The 18,330-nt window shown below is 38.8% G+C and overlaps 1 protein-coding gene across 1 annotated transcript in view; it reads right to left on the bottom strand.

The window, feature by feature from the left end:
• HSDL2 (hydroxysteroid dehydrogenase like 2) overlaps positions 1-18,330 on the bottom strand; it is a 69,021-nt gene that overhangs the window by 31,149 nt on the left and 19,542 nt on the right. The window contains exons 4-6 of the mRNA XM_003995758.6: positions 17,547-17,661; positions 11,464-11,567; positions 10,676-10,774 (exon numbers count right to left, since the gene is read on the bottom strand). Of these exons, the coding sequence (XP_003995807.1) occupies positions 10,676-10,774; positions 11,464-11,567; positions 17,547-17,661 (318 nt within the window). The remainder of the gene's footprint in view (positions 1-10,675; positions 10,775-11,463; positions 11,568-17,546; positions 17,662-18,330) is intronic.

Genomic DNA, 18,330 nt, shown 5'->3' with positions numbered 1-18,330 from the left:
TATAATTCCCCTAGCCAGAAATAATTACTATTAATATTTGCATACAGAGGCACCTGGGTGGCTCAACAGATTAAGTGTCAGACTTTGGCTCAGGTCATGATCTCATGGTTCGTGGGTTCAAGCCCCGCTGTCAGGCTGACAGCTCAGAGCCTGAAGCCTGCTTCAGATTCTGTGTCTCCCTCTCTCTCTCTGTACCTCCCCCACGTGTGTACTCTCTCTCTCTCTCAAAAATAAACATTTAGGGGTGCCTGGGTGGCGCAGTCGGTTAAGCGTCCGACTTCAGCCAGGTCACGATCTCACGGTCCGGGAGCTCGAGCCCTGCGTCAGGCTCTGGGCTGATGACTCAGGGCCTGGAGCCTGTTTCCGATTCTGTGTCTCCCTCTCTCTCTGCCCCTCCCCCGTTCATGCTCTGTCTCTCTCTGTCCCAAAAATAAATAAATGTTGAAAAAAAAATTAAAAAATTAAAAAAAATAAAATAAAATAAAAATTTAAAAATTTTTAAAAAATTCACATACAATTTTTACTATTTTAGCTGCATATAATTTTTAAATTCTGTGTTTACGAAGTAACTTGAAACTCTACCATTAATAGTACACTATTAATTATACATTGTCAAAATTGTGAACAGTAACTTATCTCAATTTACTTACATTATCTTAGCTTATATTTAAAGCAATGAAAGTCAATTTGTTTACATGTACTTTAGGTTTCAGTGTTTCTAGTAATTCAGATAAGGTTCTCTCCATACCATTGCCGAACCATTATTTTAAATCAATACACACTGGAAGAACTTACATAAGTCAGTCCACAAGATAAAAACTTTGTAGCTTTTAATAGCCACTGACCCCTTTACATTCATTCAACATACAGTTATCGAGCAATAAGTCAGGCATTATTGTAGGGATTGGGGACAAATGGGTTGATAAAATAGACAAAAGTTCCTACCTTCGTGGTGATTACCTTTTAGCATACACTTCTACTACTAAGACAACACAATCAACTTGGGGAATTTCCAAAAGCACAGAGTTAGGAAATACATCCTGTTCCTATCTTGTAAGTATGGTTTCTTACTAGGAAGAATTTTTTACTTAACCAATAGCTCAAGGGCTCTGGTCTTGCTCTTGGTGTGACACTTCATTAATAGAAAATAACAGCTAATATTTATTAAATGTGGCCTATGCTGGGCATGCTGCTACAGACTTCACATACATTATCTGAATGAATTCTGTGAGGTCAGTATTGTTATTCCCATTTTACAGATGAGAGCACTCATGCACAGAGGAGTTAAAAGATTACAGGAGCTAGAGTTCAAACATCTGACAGCTTGATTTCAGAGCCAGGATCTTAACCATCAAGAGACTAAAGGGTCATACTTTGTAAACCAACATTCTTAGATTTGATTTACACTATTCTCACTCCCATAAACCACAGAATTTTTTTTAGAGAGAGAGTGAGTGTGTGCAAGCAGGGTAGAGGGACAGAGGGAGAGAGAGAGAGGGAGAGAAAGAAAGAGAAAGAATCCCAAGCACGCTCCATGCTCAGTGCAGAGCCCGATGTGAGGCTCAATCCCACGACCCTGGGATCATAACCTGAGCTAAAATCAAGAGTCAGATGCTCAACCAACTGAGCCACCCATGTGCCCCAAACTGTAGAATTTTTCTAAAAATATTTCAGGGCGCCTGGGTGGCTCAGTCGGTTAAGCGGCCGACTTCGGCTCAGGTCATGATCTCGCGATTCGTGGGTTCGAGCCCTGCGTCGGGCTCTGTGCCGAAAGCTCAGAGCCTGGAGCCTGCTTCGGATTCTGTGTCTCCCTCTCTCTGTGCCCCTCCCCTGTTCATGCTCTGTCTCTCTCTGTCTCAAAAATAAATAAAACACATTAAAAAAATTTTTTTAAGAAAAAAATAAAAATAAAAATATTTCAATATAGGGGTGTCTGGCTGGCTCTATCTGGAAACCACACGACTTTTGATCTTTAGGTCATGAGTTCAAGCCTCATGTTGGGTGCAGAGATAATGTAAAAATAAATAATTTTTTTCAATACGGTGCACCTTAAGTCTATATGCATATGTATATACTCTAGTCTCAATGTAGACTATATGAATGGTATAAGAATTCTTAAAAGCTTTAATTAAGAGTATGTCATAGATGTATACGTGTGTTGTGTGTGTTCATATGTATAGACACACACACCACATAAGAACAATGAATGATTTCTCCAAGCAACCTATCTTTACTTCAGTAATCTTTCTAAGGAAGATACAAAGGCACATACACTCACAATCAGGAAATAAGCCAGAGTTATTCTCAGCAAAGGTTTTGCAATGTCGTAGGCTAACCTAATAGGTCATAAAACTGACAACAATAGAAATAGGTTAACAATAGGATACAACAAATGAAATTCACTGATGATTCCTGGGAAAGAAAAAAAGCACAAGTTTTAACGAAAGCTGATATGCCTTGGATTACAAGAATCCTAAAGGTGAGCCTAAAACTTAAGTATTATTAAGGAATAATTTAAAAAAAATCTAATAGCTTCCAATTGATGCTCCATTTAAAACACACAGTAACAAGTCTTCGTATCAACCAAAGATTTCCTTTCACATAAACATATAGAGTACATAAAAGACTTAAAATATCAGCATTGCCTTTGACTCCTTCTCTGGGAAGAAAGTTTGTCTCACCTCTGAAACACCTGCTAGCCACCACACACACACACATATTCTTTGGGTACTCACTGAACCAAAGATACCACTGATTATAAAGTGTTCCACTAAGAAACAAACCACATGCCAATAACCTATTGTACATCATGAATAGCAAGAGCAGCCTGATATCAAAGATGTAAAAATATGAAAACACAGGCATCTCAGAATCAATGAAATATATATAAACTGCTATTTAGGGGCGCCTGGGTGGCGCAGTCGGTTGAGCGTCCGACTTCAGCCAGGTCACGATCTCGCGGTCCGGGAGTTCGAGCCCCTCGTCGGGCTCTCGGCTGATGGCTCAGAGCCTGGAGCCTGTTTCCGATTCTGTGTCTCCCTCTCTCTCTGCCCCTCCCCCGTTCATGCTCTGTCTCTCTCTGTCCCAAAAATAAATAAACGTTGAAAAAAAAAAATTTTAAAAAACAAGGAAACTAGTTTCGGTTTCTAGGACCAGAGAGGCCAGCTGCCACTTCATTACCCTGAACTCCGTGGTTAGCGGAGTTACCACGCCTGTACGTAGCGTGGTCCAGGTGGCAGAGGCCTGCAGCTGCTCTGTGATACATCTGTTATCTTCCACTCAGCTGCCAGTACCAAGATCGGTGGCTGGATGCCCAGACTCCTCACCCCAGCCCACATGCAATCCTTCCCGAAGTGGACCTCCCTCTTCCACCACACTTGTTCTGACCAGCCAAGAGGTCAGAGGCAGCAGGCATTTTGAATGGCAGCTCTTCTCCCTCCTGCCTTCCCCACCCTCCACTTCAACAGAAACTATGAACTAAGTCTTGTAAAAAGACAAACTTCTGAAGGTGACCTAGTTGGGGCTTGAGATCTTCATGTTGTTCAACCACTCAGGGCTATTCCCTGATCCCTTCTCTGGATGTGTTGAATTCAGTGGGGTGAAAAGTTCTAAACCCAGAAGGGGATTGTAGCCGGTTCAGAGAAGAAACACTGAGCCAGAGAGGACAAAGAGTGGACCAGGACACATACATTGTAGACAATGTATGTTACACTGTATCTCTTCCATTAAGTGTCATAAATCTCCGTTTTCTTGAAGGGAATAATGCTGGGAGATTACTTCTGGTTCCAGCAAGCATAGAGAGCCGCTCTACACAGTCTAGGAAGAGAAACCATGTTTTTGAAATAGAGGCCTCACAAACAGCCAGGAGCCTGGACACCCTCTCGAATCCATTTTTATTGCCTCAGTTATGAATAATGCAACATCCTAGCTAGCTTTCCAGCCTCCTCTCTCCATAATCTTACAAGCCATCCTACATTCAGATGCCAAATTAAACTTCTTAAACCTCATCAGCAACCACATCACTCTACTGCTCCTATTTTCCCTCTGCTCTCCTGCTTCTCAAATTCTAAAGTGGCTCTCTATTGAATACAAGTTAGAATTCAAGCCCCTAAATTTGGCAATCAAGACCTGGGGCTTAGCTCAAGCTCCTTCCCCCACCACCTCACACCTACCCAACAATCAAGACAACTGCCCAAGTCCAGTGGGAAATAAAAAGCTCAGAGCCTATCACATATACACCATTTTCCAATTCCTTGACAGTTCCACCAAACACACGGTATTTTCCCATACCATGGCCTTGGTTGTTCCCTCTGCTAGGAATGCCTTGCCCAATGTTCCTTCTTGCTAATTCCAACATCCCCCTGAGGTCCTATTCCGATCGATTACTTCTATTAGAACACCTCTTTTCCTGACCTTTCAACGTGAGCTACGTGGCCCTCCTGCTCTCTTTCAAAAGTGTCCTGTACACAATCCCATCATGCCACATATCACAAGGTACATGACTGTAAATTCAACTTACTGTGCCATCAAGTCTAGGCTAAAAAAAATAATACTAATGGTTCTAAGTTGTCTGGTAAAACTTCTAAAATGAACATCTCAGACCTAAAACAAAGATGTTGGCAGTGAGCTGATTTCTCTTGCCAATCCTGGTGGCGACCTCCACATTCTCTGTCATGCAGTATTCTGTTTGGAGCTAGGCAGAAGGTAATCATACTGTACATTCATTAACTCATCAAATATTTACTGAATGTTTACCATGACTACAGTAAAATGAGCAAAGCAGATTCTGTCTCTACCTTCTAGAAACTTTCATCCTAGCAAGAAAGACATTAAACAACTAAGTTATAAAATCAAGAGTTTAGGGGTGCCTGGGTGGCTCAGTTGATTAACTGTCCGACTTTGGCTCAGGTCATGATCTTGCAGTTTGTGAGTTCGAACCCCACATCGGGTTCTGTGCTGACAGCTCAGAGCTTGGAGCCTGTTCAGATTCTGTGTCTCCCTCTCTCTCTCTGTACCTCTGCTGTGTGTGCTCTCCCTCTCTCTCAAAAATAAATAAATAAATATTTAAAAAATGTTTAAAATAACATCAAGAGTTTAATTACAAATGTTGTTAAGTGATGTGAAGGAGATGTACAGACTACTAAATCCAGTGGTCGGTCCCCATCTTATAACAACTGCTAGCAGATTTAACATAATGAATCTCTCCCCTTCTTCCCTTTAAACACTTTTTTCAATTGGCTTCCAGGATATCACACTCCTTCGTTTTCTTCCTACCTTTCTCTCCTATATGGTTCTTCTCCTTCCTAATCTCTGAATGCTGCAATGGCTAATGGTCCTTTCTCTTCTTATGTAGCATTTACATTTGATAGCCCACAAATTGCTATCTCCAATCGCTGGACCTCTCTCCTGACACCCACACTTACAAATCCAACCATCTACTGACCATCTCCATATGGATGCATGAGCACAATGCCCCCAGATGAATTCCTAACCTTGCTCCCTAACCTGCCCCATCTGCAGCTTTCCCTGTCTGTTGGTTCCACCTTCAAAATAGGGGCGCCTGGATGGCTCAGTCGGTTGAGCATCCGACTTCGGCTCAGGTCATGATCTCACGGTTTGTGAATTCGAGCCCTGCGTCAGAGCCTGGAACCTGCTTCAGATTCTGTGTCTCCCTCTCTCTGCCCATATCCCACTCATGCTCTGTTTCTCTCTCAAAAATAAATAAACATTAAAAAATAAAAATAAAAAAATACAGCAGGATGTGACCACTCTCCATCACCTTTACTGCTATCACCCCAGTCACAGCTACCAACATGTATACTGCAGTAGTCTCTGAACTGGTCTCCCTGTTTCTCCCTTTACCCAAGAATCTATTCTTTAGATCCTTTAAAAAATTCAGGTATGATCAGGTCCCTCTCTACTCAAAGCCCTGCAAAAGCTTTCACTCAGAGTAAAAACTCAAGTCTTGGCAAGGACCTACAACATCTGATCCCCATTTCCTTATGGACACGATCTCATTTTCGACTGCTCTCCCCTCACTCTGGCCACACTGGCCTTCTCTCTGCTCTTTCATCACGCCAGGCATGCTCACCTCTTAGGACCTTTCCCCTGGCTATTTCCTCTGCCTTCAATGCTTCCCTCAGGTACCCTGTAGCTAACACATTCCTGAGGCTAACTCCAGCACCCTCTTCAAGTCTATGCTCAAACGTCACCTTCTCGAAAAATATAAACCCTTCTACTCTATTTAAAATTGCAATCTACCCTCCCAACATCTGAGACTCCCAATCCCCCTTACTTTGTTCTATTTTTTTACATAGGATTATCACCTTCTAGCATGCTATATACTTGACTCTTCTTTATGTTAACTGTCTATTGTATCTCTCCCAATTAAACTGCAAGCTCCAAAAGGACAGAACTTCTTGTCCGTTTTGTTCTCTGATGTGTCTTAAACAACTCAAACAGAGCTTGGACATAATGGGTATCCAAAAATTATCTGTTGTACAAATAAAATCTAAAATTCTTAGAGTCAGACTAGGCTTTTTCTAACTTTGTTACCCCATGGTTCCAAAGACCTAAAGGTGAGCAGAGTGGAGGGGTGAAGGGAAGGACAAAGTGCAGACAATGGTACCCTAAACAGTAAACTCCAAGAGTAAGGCCTGTTATCACAGGCATCTTCATTCCCCTTAATGCCTCGTACACAAGTGGACACTTCATAAATCATCTTCAGATGCGTAACGAATAAAGAGTGCCGAGAATTGTACCTGGCATATACAAATGTTCAGAAGATGAATGAATAGAAAATGACAAGTAACATAATAGAGGTACAAAAAAGGGAAAATACGACGTTAGGACTTTGTTATCAGAGAGACCCCTTTCTAATTAACTGCCTGACCCTCACTATCTACCAATAACAGCAATGACTGAAGTGAGGGGAGGCTGAGAAAGGATGAGAGAAGGAAAAGAAAGTGAAAAAGAAAAGCACCACAAAGTGTGAGCTTTTAAAGTTCTTCAGTGTGATCCACAATAAGTAACACTTTTTACCTACATGACTAGTAATACATAATACATACATATACACACACTCACACACATATTCACTCAAATATGAAACAGTACCGACTAACTACCTGCAATATTTTCTTTTTTATTCCATTAGAAGTAAAACAAAACAATGAAATTCTGGCTGCTACCTTCTAACTCAATTTTACAAACCACGAAATTGATTTCATGATTCACCAATGAGTCCTGACATGCAGTTTGAAAAATGCTATAGAAGCACTCTTTCACTCTCACCTTTTGCCTCACTGCAAAGAATATCACTCTCCAGAAAAATCTTAAAAGAACTGTATCTGCTTCAGAAACATCAGGGAAATTAAGAAGCAACGAAACACGGTTCCGATCCCACAGCGGGCCAGGGAAGAAAGGGATCTCGGTCAAACAGAAGAAAGGAATTTTTAAAAATTGATTCTTGGAGCCCTCAGAAGAAAAGCAAGGTGGTAACTATAGAGGTGCTTGCAACAGCTAAATTTTCCTAGAAATTGTATCAGCAACACGCCCTCGGGCCCCATACATTCTCACCTACAGCCCCATTTCCTGAGCTTCAACACCACAGGCCATTGGCCCTTCCACTACTTCTTGATGCTGAGGAAATCCCTTCACTCAGCAGATGGGAATAAAGATAAAAAGAAATCTCCCAATTGTCCTTAAGCTAGAACTCTGGGTATGTTTCACAGGTTACATGTGGCAATTCAGTTCAAAAGTACCGCTAGGGCTGCAATACTTTGCAAAAATGCTGGATTAAATGTGCTTTTCATGGTCAACTCTTACTACACTAGTCATCTATTAGGTGAAAGGTCAAAGAAGTAGGCACAGTCCCCTGGCACAAGGTCTGCCACATGGTAACTGTCCAACAAGTATTTGTTGAGCAATAAATGAATACACAAAATAATTTCAGAAGGAAGAAGAATAGGAATAAACAATATAAAGGTCCTTAGAGAATAAAGAAACATGTTAAAAGACACAATGGGAGGGGTACCTAGGTGGTTCAGTCGGTTGAACGTCTGACATCAGCTCAGGTCATGATTTCACGGTTCATGGGTTCAGGCCCCTAGTTGGACTCCTGTGCTATCAGGGCAAAGTTGGCTTGGGATACTCTGTCCCCCCCACCTCTGCCCCTCCCCAGCTCACGTGCTCGCATGCGTTCTCTCTCTCTCTCAAAATTAAATTAAAAAAAAAAAAAAAAAAGACACAGTGGGAAGAATCAGGAAAATACAGGATTTTGGAAATTCTATAAATGACCTGGTTTTTCAAGAAATCAGTGACAAGGAAAAAAAATTAAGTGTAACTACTATAAATGAAAACTATCACACAAATGTAATGTGTTAACTTTTTTTTTTTTTTTTAGAGAGAAAGGGCAAGAGGGGGAGAGGGGCAAAAGGAGAAAGGGAGAGAGGGAAAGAGGGGGAGAGGGAGAGAAAAAGAATCTTAAACAGGCTCCACGCTCAGTGCAGAGCCTGATACAGGGCTTGGTCCCACAATCATGGGATCATGTTCTGAGCTGACATTAAGAGTCAGACACTCAACTGACTGAGCCACCTGGGTGCCCTTATGTGAAACCTGTTTATATCCTGATGTGAATAAACCAACTGCAGAGAAAGTACCTGAGACACCTGGATAGAGCTAAAGAGTATAAAACTAAAGTGATATAAGTCAGTCAGAGAAAAGACAAATACCACAGGATCTCACTCATATGTGGAATTTAAGAAACAAAACAAATGAGCAAAGGAGAAAGAAAAGAGAAGAGACAAACCAAGAAACAGACTCTTAACTATGGAGAACTAATGGTCACCAGAAATGAGGTGGGGGGGAGACAGGTGAAACAGGGGAAGGGGATTAAGAGTACACTTATGGTAATGAACACTGAGTAATGTATGGAATTGCTGAATCACTATATTGTACACCTGAAACTAATATAACTATGTAACTGTACGGGAATTAAAATTAAAAATTAATTAAAAGAAAAGGTAGGTAGTTATCTGTAACTTTAAGATCCTAAAGCATTTCCATACCCTAGCCCCAAAAAGAAAATATAATTTTTAAAAAGCATACCGTCTAGTATTGTGGCTGCCACAAGATGAGACTGTTGGAATACTTTTCCCTCCCCAATCTTCCAATATAGCCCTTCAGAATTCAATTACTTTCGTATTTCGTCCTTTCCCGACTTCTAAGCTTTAAAAAGACAGTTTAGTGCTTTTGCCCAGAGACTAATCTTAAAGTTTTCTCTTATGCATGTCTTCTATACCAAGAGTTCTTATTTGATACCCTCTATTTCATATTCTTGGTCATTCTTCACACCTCATTTACATTTAACCATACGCATTACAGGGTTTTTTGCTTGCCATTATTTCCTCTCCACTCCATTTCCCTCTATGTTGAAAAGTCTTGACTATGACTGATTTGCTGTTTGGTTAACAGCACTTCTAGATTTTTCTCAAATGTGATATCCTTGCATGCTCCTATATCTTCCCCTTGTCAATAAATGTTATCTTGAATGGGTCCCTTCCTATCAGTAATCCACGATGTTATTCCACTGCCTTCTAGTATTGATGCAATCTTTTTCCTTTGTAAGTAACATATTTTGCCTGAAAGCTTGCAAGATTTTGTTTTTATCCTTGAAATTCAGAGATGTCTCCCAGATGTCTATACCACCCCCCCGCCTCCCCATAAATTCAGCCTCCCACTTGGTAAACCTTTCAACTGACACATTTAAGTCTTTGGCTAAAGGGAATTGTTTTCTTTTTCTTTTTTTTAAATTGTATGTATGTACGTATGTATGTATGTATGTATTTTATTTACTTAATCTCTATACCCAACATGGGGCTTGAACTCATGACCCTGAGATCAGGAGTCAGATGCTCTTCTGACTGAGCCAGCCAGGCACCCATTTTCTATTTTTAGTTAAATTACTGTTTTTCCTCTATTTGTTTTCTCCTTCTGGGGCTCCTGATATTTACATGGGAAGTCCCGTGAGTCTATTTTCTTTTTCTTCAGAGTGTTTTTGCTCTGCATTTTGAGATATCTCTTACACTTCAACGGCCAAGCTACTTATTCAGGTGTTAACAATGACCACTCAATCCCTCAACTACAGTTTTTTTTTTTTTTTTAATTCAAAACACAATCTCTGTGTAGATCCAGAAAGCATTTTTATGCTATAATTCAATCTCCTAAGTAGCTGTTGCATTTAGTTTCTTTTTTTTTTTTTAAGTAAACTATGACTAAAGTGGATCTTGAACTTAGAACCCTGAAAAAAAAAAAAAAAAAGAACCCTGAGATCAAGAGTCACATGCTCTACTGATTGAGCCATGACCTTGGGATCATGACCTGAGCCAAAATCAAGAGTTGGGACACTGAACTGACTGAGCCACCCGGGTGCCCCTCTCTTTAATGAAACTCTTCAAGTGTCCCAATGTTCGATGTCTCTAGCATAGTAACTGGCTTTAAAGTCAGTCATGTAGTCCAAGTCAAAGGTAGAAGGTGACTGAAAAGAGCCTTGTATGTATAATAAAAAGTTTAACTTGTTTGCCACCTCAACCTACCCACCCAAGATGCATCTCAAAACTGTTAAGGACAATAAATGAAAAACTAATTAAATGGATATATTTTTTTAAGTACATACCTGTTTTAGGCCATAATGCATTGACTGCAATTTCACCCTTAAATTCTTCTGCCATTCCAAGCACACACATAGACATACCATACTTAGCAATGGTGTAAGCTGAAAGAAACCACAAAAAATAGGATTTAATTAATGGACTAATTTGTGAGTATAACCAATTTCTTTCTACGGCTATACTGCCAGTGAAACAAGAACAAAAAGTTGCAAATTTGTTTAATCTAGTCAATTAAAACTGAACTTCTTTCAGTTTTACTGGGAGTTTCTATTCCAATTGCCTGTCCAAATTTTAGTAAATTATGTACAAAAAAGGACTAAGTATCTGATGCAACTATATTAAAGGAAGCACCTATACATAATTCTTATAGGTTAGCATACACACCTCAAATCATTAATTTGCTGTGAAAGTGAAAGTACTTCATAGCTCTTAACCAACTTCATTGAAGAATAAGTTATATACAAAAAACACACCTACTGAGACTGGAGGGAGCTTTCTGGAATGATGGAAATCCATATTCCGATTTGGCTATTGGTTATGCAGGTGTATACGCATTTGTCAAAACTCATCAAACTGAGCCATTAAGATCTGTGCATTTTATTGAATGTAAACTATACCTCAACGTTTTAAATTACAGATAAAAGATGAAGAATCTACTTTCCAAAGTGCTACCAATATTGCACAGAAACTTTAATGTTGAATGCCATGTACAAATTTTGATCACATCATAGATACACTGACTTAATACAAAGCAAATTAACCAAACAAACCATCCCCTCAACCAACCACCTACCACAGTGCTGTTTGAACCACAATGGATTTAGGTTCAGTGGTGGACTGAGATTGAGGATATGGGCAATTTTACTCTTTTTCAAATAAGGAATACATGCTTTAGATCTGAAAGCAAAAGAAAACACAAGTCAACAGCTTTCTAACAACTTATCCACTTTTTAAAATTATATATTTAAATTTTCTTTTAATTTATTCTTAAGACAGAAAGAGAGAGAGAGACAGAACGTGAGCAGGGGAAGGACAGAGAGAGAGGGAGACAGAATCCGAAACAGGCTCCAGGCTCTGAGCTGTTAGCACAGAGCCCAATGTGGGGCTTGAACCCACGGACCACGAGATCATGACCTGTGCTGAAGTTGGATGCTTAACCAATTGAGCTACCCAGGTGCCCCTAAAATTATATTTTAAACTACTTCTACAAAGCAACTAAACTTGCTCAGTAATGTAGTGTACTTTTTGTTTGTTTTCACTTTTCTAGAACAAAGACAGGAAAAGCAGTAATTTTCAATCTTTGAAGTTTTGCTTACCAGCCTAACATGATCTGCTTGATGAAAATAATCAAATCCTTGGTACATTAGCCTTAAATCCAACTGAGGCTACCCTCAACTACATCCTTCCAATTCTCCCTCCCCAACACACACACACACACACACACACACACACACACACACACACACACACACACTTTTCGGTAAGTTAATGTATTTGCCAGCCAGCACAGGCAGCACTGTAGTAGAGAACATGGTATGCAAGTACGACAGACCTGGGTTCATACCCTCTTTCTGCCTCTTCATTGTGTGATCTTAGGCAAAATATATTCTAACTCTCAGTTCATTTGTAAATGCTGGTAACACCTACTACCATCGAAGACTGACCAAAGGATTAAAATGAGATGATAAATATGAGGTACTTAAAACAGTGCACAGGGGCGCCTGGGTGGTTCAATCGGTTGAGTATCCAACTTCAGCTCAGGTCATGATCTCACAGTTCATGAGTTCAAGCCCCCCCATCAGGCTCTGTGCTCACAGCTCAGAGCCTGGAGTTGCTTCGGATTCTGTGTCTGCCTCTCTCTCTGCCCTTCCCCCACTCACGCTCTCTCTCTCTCAAAAATAAATATTAAAAAACATAAAAAAAAAACAGTGCATAACTAACCATGAAATAAACAACTATTATTACTATTACCTATGCTAACTTATTTCATCCTAGTAGGTGTGGTATTCCTGCTACACTGGAAGTGTAGTTTAATAACAAAACTCCCAATACATTCCCAAATTTAATTTGCACCATATGCAATGCAATATACTTCTGGGAGCAATATTTAGTTTTTATATATTTTTTAAAAATGTTCAAAAAGATTCAATATTTTAAATTTATTAAGCTATAACATACTATATGTAGATTAATAGTTGTATAGCTTTTAGTTTTGTATCACATTCAATAATCTCTAGGATTTTGAATTAGTTCATTCTTCTCGTTAGTTTTATGAACACGTACAACATTCTCATTACCTGTTTTCAAGCCTACATCTTTTCAAGCCTAGAAACCAAATACAATCCATATCACCAAAGGGTTTTTTTATACACATTGTTTTCCCTTTCCAAAGGTGCTTTACTTTTGTGGGGGTGAGTTGGGGAGGGGAAAACAATATTACAGCTAATACTCATTAAAACAGTGAAGATGCACCTCAAAAATCTCAAGAGGAAAAAAACTCCAATCTATTCTAGGCAATAAGACCATGACCACATTGTACACCCAAAACATAAAGAACTCATTTCATTTACATTATACACAAGAGCTTCTCCTTTGATCTATTAGACAAAACCTTTCCAACTGCACTTTGCCTACCTGGCCCTCAGCATTACTGACCCTAAATCAGCTGCAGTTTTAACAGTAATAAGCCCTATCTTACATATTAAAAACTATTAGTGCCATGCTTAGGTACTAATATTTCAGCTTAATAAAATAGTTAAGCTTACTGAAAACTTACTGTGTGCTAGGCACTGCACTTACCACTCTTACACGAGTTATTTTACCTAATTAGGGTTATGAGCTCAAATGCCTATAGGGTATTTGAGTAAATGAATAAAGTAAGCTGGGTACAGGAAAAATCAACCGTTCAGAAATACTACAATTAAACTTTATTACTGAATTTCTATAAGCATTTAACATGATACCAACACATATAACACCTGAGGTTAAATATTTCATTGAAACTTAAAAATATAAATTAAGGGTCTGCCTTCTATCCCCTCTCTGCCTTCCAACCCTGTTTCTCTAAACCTTTACGGGCACCTGGGTGGCGCAGTCGGTTAAGCGTCCGACTTTAGCCAGGTCACGATCTCGCGGTCTGTGAGTTCGAGCCCCGCGTCGGGCTCTGGGCTGATGGCTCGGAGCCTGGAGCCTGTTTCCGATTCTGTGTCTCCCTCTCTCTCTGCCCCTCCCCCGTTCATGCTCTGTCTCTCTCTGTCCCAAAAATAAATAAACGTTAAAAAAAAAAAAAAATTAAACCTTTACAACACAAGTCACAGGCCACAGGGTCCTGCGTGCCAGGGATCAGGAAACACTTTAGATCCTTGCTGAAACTTCCAAACAGGTGAGTTCTTTGGGCCTTGCCCCCACTCTCTCCCTCACAATGATTCTCAGGCTTGCCTGAGAAAACAATCTATACCTTCCCCCCATGAATAAATGGGTGTCACAAAATAAAAAATAAAACAAAATAAAATGGAAATATTTCATTATCAAATTTCTCTTTTTCACCTTCCACAGAGGGCCAAAAACCTGACACCTTTTCTCTGGTCCAAAGGCCAATGTCAAGTCTTTCATTCAGCACTGCAATATGCCTTTAACTGGAAAAATATTTAGTTTTATTTTAAAAATAGCTGTTCCAGGGGCGTCTGTCTGGCTCAGTCAGTAGAGCATGTGACCCTTGAACTCAGGGTTGTGAGTTCAAGCCCCATGCTGGGCATGGAGCCTACTTAAAACAAAAATAAAAATTAAAAAATTAAATAAAAAAACAGCTGTTCCTAAATGGAGGAACTTTCAACAATGAATAGAATCTTTGTTTTAAAAAAGGGTTTATATTTTAGGGTATCTATTCCTGAGATATTTGTAGATCTGCTATTTCAATGTACTCATATTTAGTTTTGAGTACCTTAGTGCCATATGGCTTACACGTTCCATTTGTAGTTCTTCAACTACACAAGTAGTATTCATTGAAAAAGGTAGCTGAACAAGGTTAGTTCACTATCTTATAGTTTGAAAACAGTGGTTTTTTTTGTTTTCTTTTGAACTGAACCTTCAAATCTACAATTGCAAGAATGTAGTTTAGGCCATCCTTTTCATGTTTAGAAAATGACCATGGTATAGGAAAGGGGCCAGATTGCTCTTGCCAAATGAGTTTTCCAAAGACGTAATTTCACAAGGAATGATCAATGACAATCAAACATTTGTGTTTACGTAAGTCATAATATCAACTGAAAAAACTGTCTTTGATCCAATCTTTCTATAGCAATTGAGTTGGGAATTTTATCATGGGTGGTAAAAAGTTGATTTCTGGGATGCCTGGGTGGCTCAGTCGGTTAAGCATCCAACTTTGGCTCAGGACATGATCTCACAGTTCGTGAGTTAAAGCCCTGCATCAGCCTCTGTGCTGACAGCTCGGAGCCTGGAGCCTGCTTCTGATTCTGTGTCTCCCTCGCTTTCTGCCCCTCCCCCACTCATGCTCTGTCTCTCTCTTTCTGTGTGTGTGTGTCTCTCTCGAAAATAAACATTAAAAAATGTTTAAATAAAAAAAGAGTTGATTTCTTTCAAATTAAAGCCAAAATGTCTTCAACAATACACCATTGCCACATAATCTCATCACAGAGCAATTATGTTTGTAGCTTACATGAGTAAAGCATCTAACTAACTGTGTGGTTGAAACCGTGGAAGTGTATGTGGTTCTTAAAACTCATAACATAGTCCATTTTTAACTTTTTAGCAAAAGCAATTCCTAATGAATAATACAATGAACAAAATTATCTTCTGCATCTCTGTGAAACATTTCTACATTAGTTTAGTAAGTCTAAAATTAACACTGACCATTCGGGCTTAAAGTTAACAATGACCATCACAATAGCGTTATCTATAGTTATGGTTACTAAAATTTTGACAAATCTATATTAAACTTCCTAAGACGTTTCTCAACACTTAACAAGTCATTTCCATGCTCATGTCATGGATACTAGTCTAAAAAAATCTTAATCACCTCAAAATTCTCTTGATCCCTTAAATAAATAAAATTTGGTGAGTGGAGTATTTATATCTGTGGCTTCATCGTCTACAATTGAAACTGCCACAAATGATTTAACTTTTCACAAATCGTTTCCTTCTAAGCCTTAATTCAACATGCTGAGCAACAGTATTCCTGGTTAGATTATACTTTCTAAATGCTTTTTAAATGAATGTTTATATTTAATCAAAATTCTTTCACAAAGTTACCATCTGTAAAAGATTTTGATGCCCAGATAATTTCTTCATGTAACATATGACTACATCACAGAGCTGCAATGCTTATTTTAGCTGAAAATAAACACAAATCCTATTGAAATGTTAGTCCTTTTTCTAGTTCATTAAGTTTTTCACCACAATCTCTTCTATATCTTTGCCATAGTTCTTACTAGGATTTGATTCACTACACTTTCCATTCAAGAGAGATAGTATCTTGCATATTGAATTTACAGAAATATGCGCCGCATCCACAAAGTAGTAAACTCTAATGCATTTTTTTTTTCAACATATGGTCCTCCTAGCATATGTCTCATTTTCCCACTTTAGACAGACACATGGGTATGAGAAATATTCTATTTCCCTCTTTAAGAAAAACAGCAAGGCAAGTACCACAATAAAAATAGCAACCTTTAAGCCTGTCCTCAGCATCCAAAAGACAGCAGACTCATGCCATCTACTGAGGCAGCTAATACTCTCACTCAGCTACAGCAGCTCAAGGTTGCCACATGAGTATGCTGTGGCCACATTTTCTCATGTTTCAATAAAAAGCCAGAAATCTGGATCTTTGTGTAAATCTAATCTTTTTCATATAGGCAACTAATAAAATTCTGAACTAGCAAAGTAGCTAGTAAAAACAAACTTTTTAAAATGGTCAAGGCCTAGTTTTGCATACTCAACAAAACACATCTGAGAGAAAAGTTCAAGACTATTAACAAACTTTACGTTCAACCCTCACAACGAATCCTGTGATTTTATCATCCCCGTCTTACAAACGAGGAAACAGAATCTGCAAGAAGTTGCTTGCACAAAGTTATGAGATAGCACATCAGAAAGGGTGGGAAGTAGGACTTGAATCCTACTCAAAGGAGTCTAACGCCAAAGCCCAAGGTCCTAACAACCTATTTTGTGTGTACATGTAAGGCAGATACATATGAGACACCTAGAAGGCAGACCAACAAGTTCTATATTGATCTATCCTTGTGTCCACATGAAAAAAAATGGTAGAACCTGAGGGTAAATAAACAGAAAAAAAAGGAACAAACAAGAGTGGGCTGTCTGACCCATCCAGAACAGATCACGACTACATTTGCTTTCATTCTGTATTTGTATTACCCCTGATAATCCCCAAGATAGCATTAGCCTTTGTTACATAAAATGTGATTCACAGACACCTGAAGCTAATAAATATAACACGCTATGTTAACTATACTGGAATTAAAATAAAAAAATTAATAAAAATGAAAAAAAATGTGAGTCTTAACAGGCTTCTTCTTACTTATATAACTAAAACCTCGGGTTTTTCAGAGGAAGGAAAGGTGATTGCTAGCTTGAATAATCAGAAGACTTGGTATGCATGTATATATTTATTCATGCAAATGTTTGAAAATGCTTGGGCTATACTTTAGACTTTATTAGATTCACAGAGAAAAGGAGCTCTGAATAAAACTGTTTAAAATACCATCTACCAGCTTGGAGCACTTTTAGGCCTTTGTAACAAGTGACTAGGTTTTAAATTGTATTGCTGATCTGGTTCAAATCTGTTTACAACTAGTTCTCTGAGAAAACATTGCAATGTTCTCCCCAACAACTCTAACTTACGTCAGATAGGTGCCTCTGGTGTTGACATTCATCATCAAATCCACTCTCTTCATGGGCGTTTCCAATGTGTTGGTCAAGCTAATGGCACTGGCATTATTCACCAAAATATCAATTCCTGTTTTCAAATAATCAACTTCCTATTAATGCAATTTAAACTTTGTAACAAAAAGAAATAACATTTACACTATATAGTTGAACCCTAAGTTGGTTCACAAATACTTCTTTTAGATAATATGACTGACCAATACGCCAATGCAAGACTCAATAGCTGTGTTAAAACACCCAAGTATTTTCACCGGCACAATGGAGATAGCCAATAGCCAGAGCTTCGCGTGAAACTGTAAGAAGGCTTAGTCCTCAGTGATTTGTAGCTTCCATTCTTATTTGTTCTCCTACCTCCTGGTCTTCCCTCCTTGCCTCCAAGAACCTTAGGTTAACTTCCTTAAAGTTCTCCCTTCTCTCTAGCATCTTTCCAAGGCCTGTCCTCCTTCCAAGCTCACTGACCTCCCTCCTAAGACCCTCACTTAAATAAAAGAGGTCCTTCCTGGTCTTGAGAACTGGGAAAAGAAAAAAGACCTAGAGTGAATTTTCAATTCTAGGTAAATCATCAAAGTATATCAAATTTGTTTTAATAATTCATACACAAAATAAAATTAATTTAGAATAACAATTATTTATGTATATTCTGTCCAGTTCCTCTATATGTAACATATTTTGTTTACAAGTCTAATTACAAGTTTTAAATAATGTTAAATGAAAATGGTAAAATACAGAAGTATCTTAA

This window comes from Felis catus, chromosome D4 (assembly GCF_018350175.1).
Source record: "Felis catus isolate Fca126 chromosome D4, F.catus_Fca126_mat1.0, whole genome shotgun sequence".
NCBI lineage: Eukaryota > Metazoa > Chordata > Mammalia > Carnivora > Felidae > Felis > Felis catus.
Note: the sequence above shows the minus strand (reverse complement) of the source record. Positions and strands in the feature narration are given on the sequence as shown.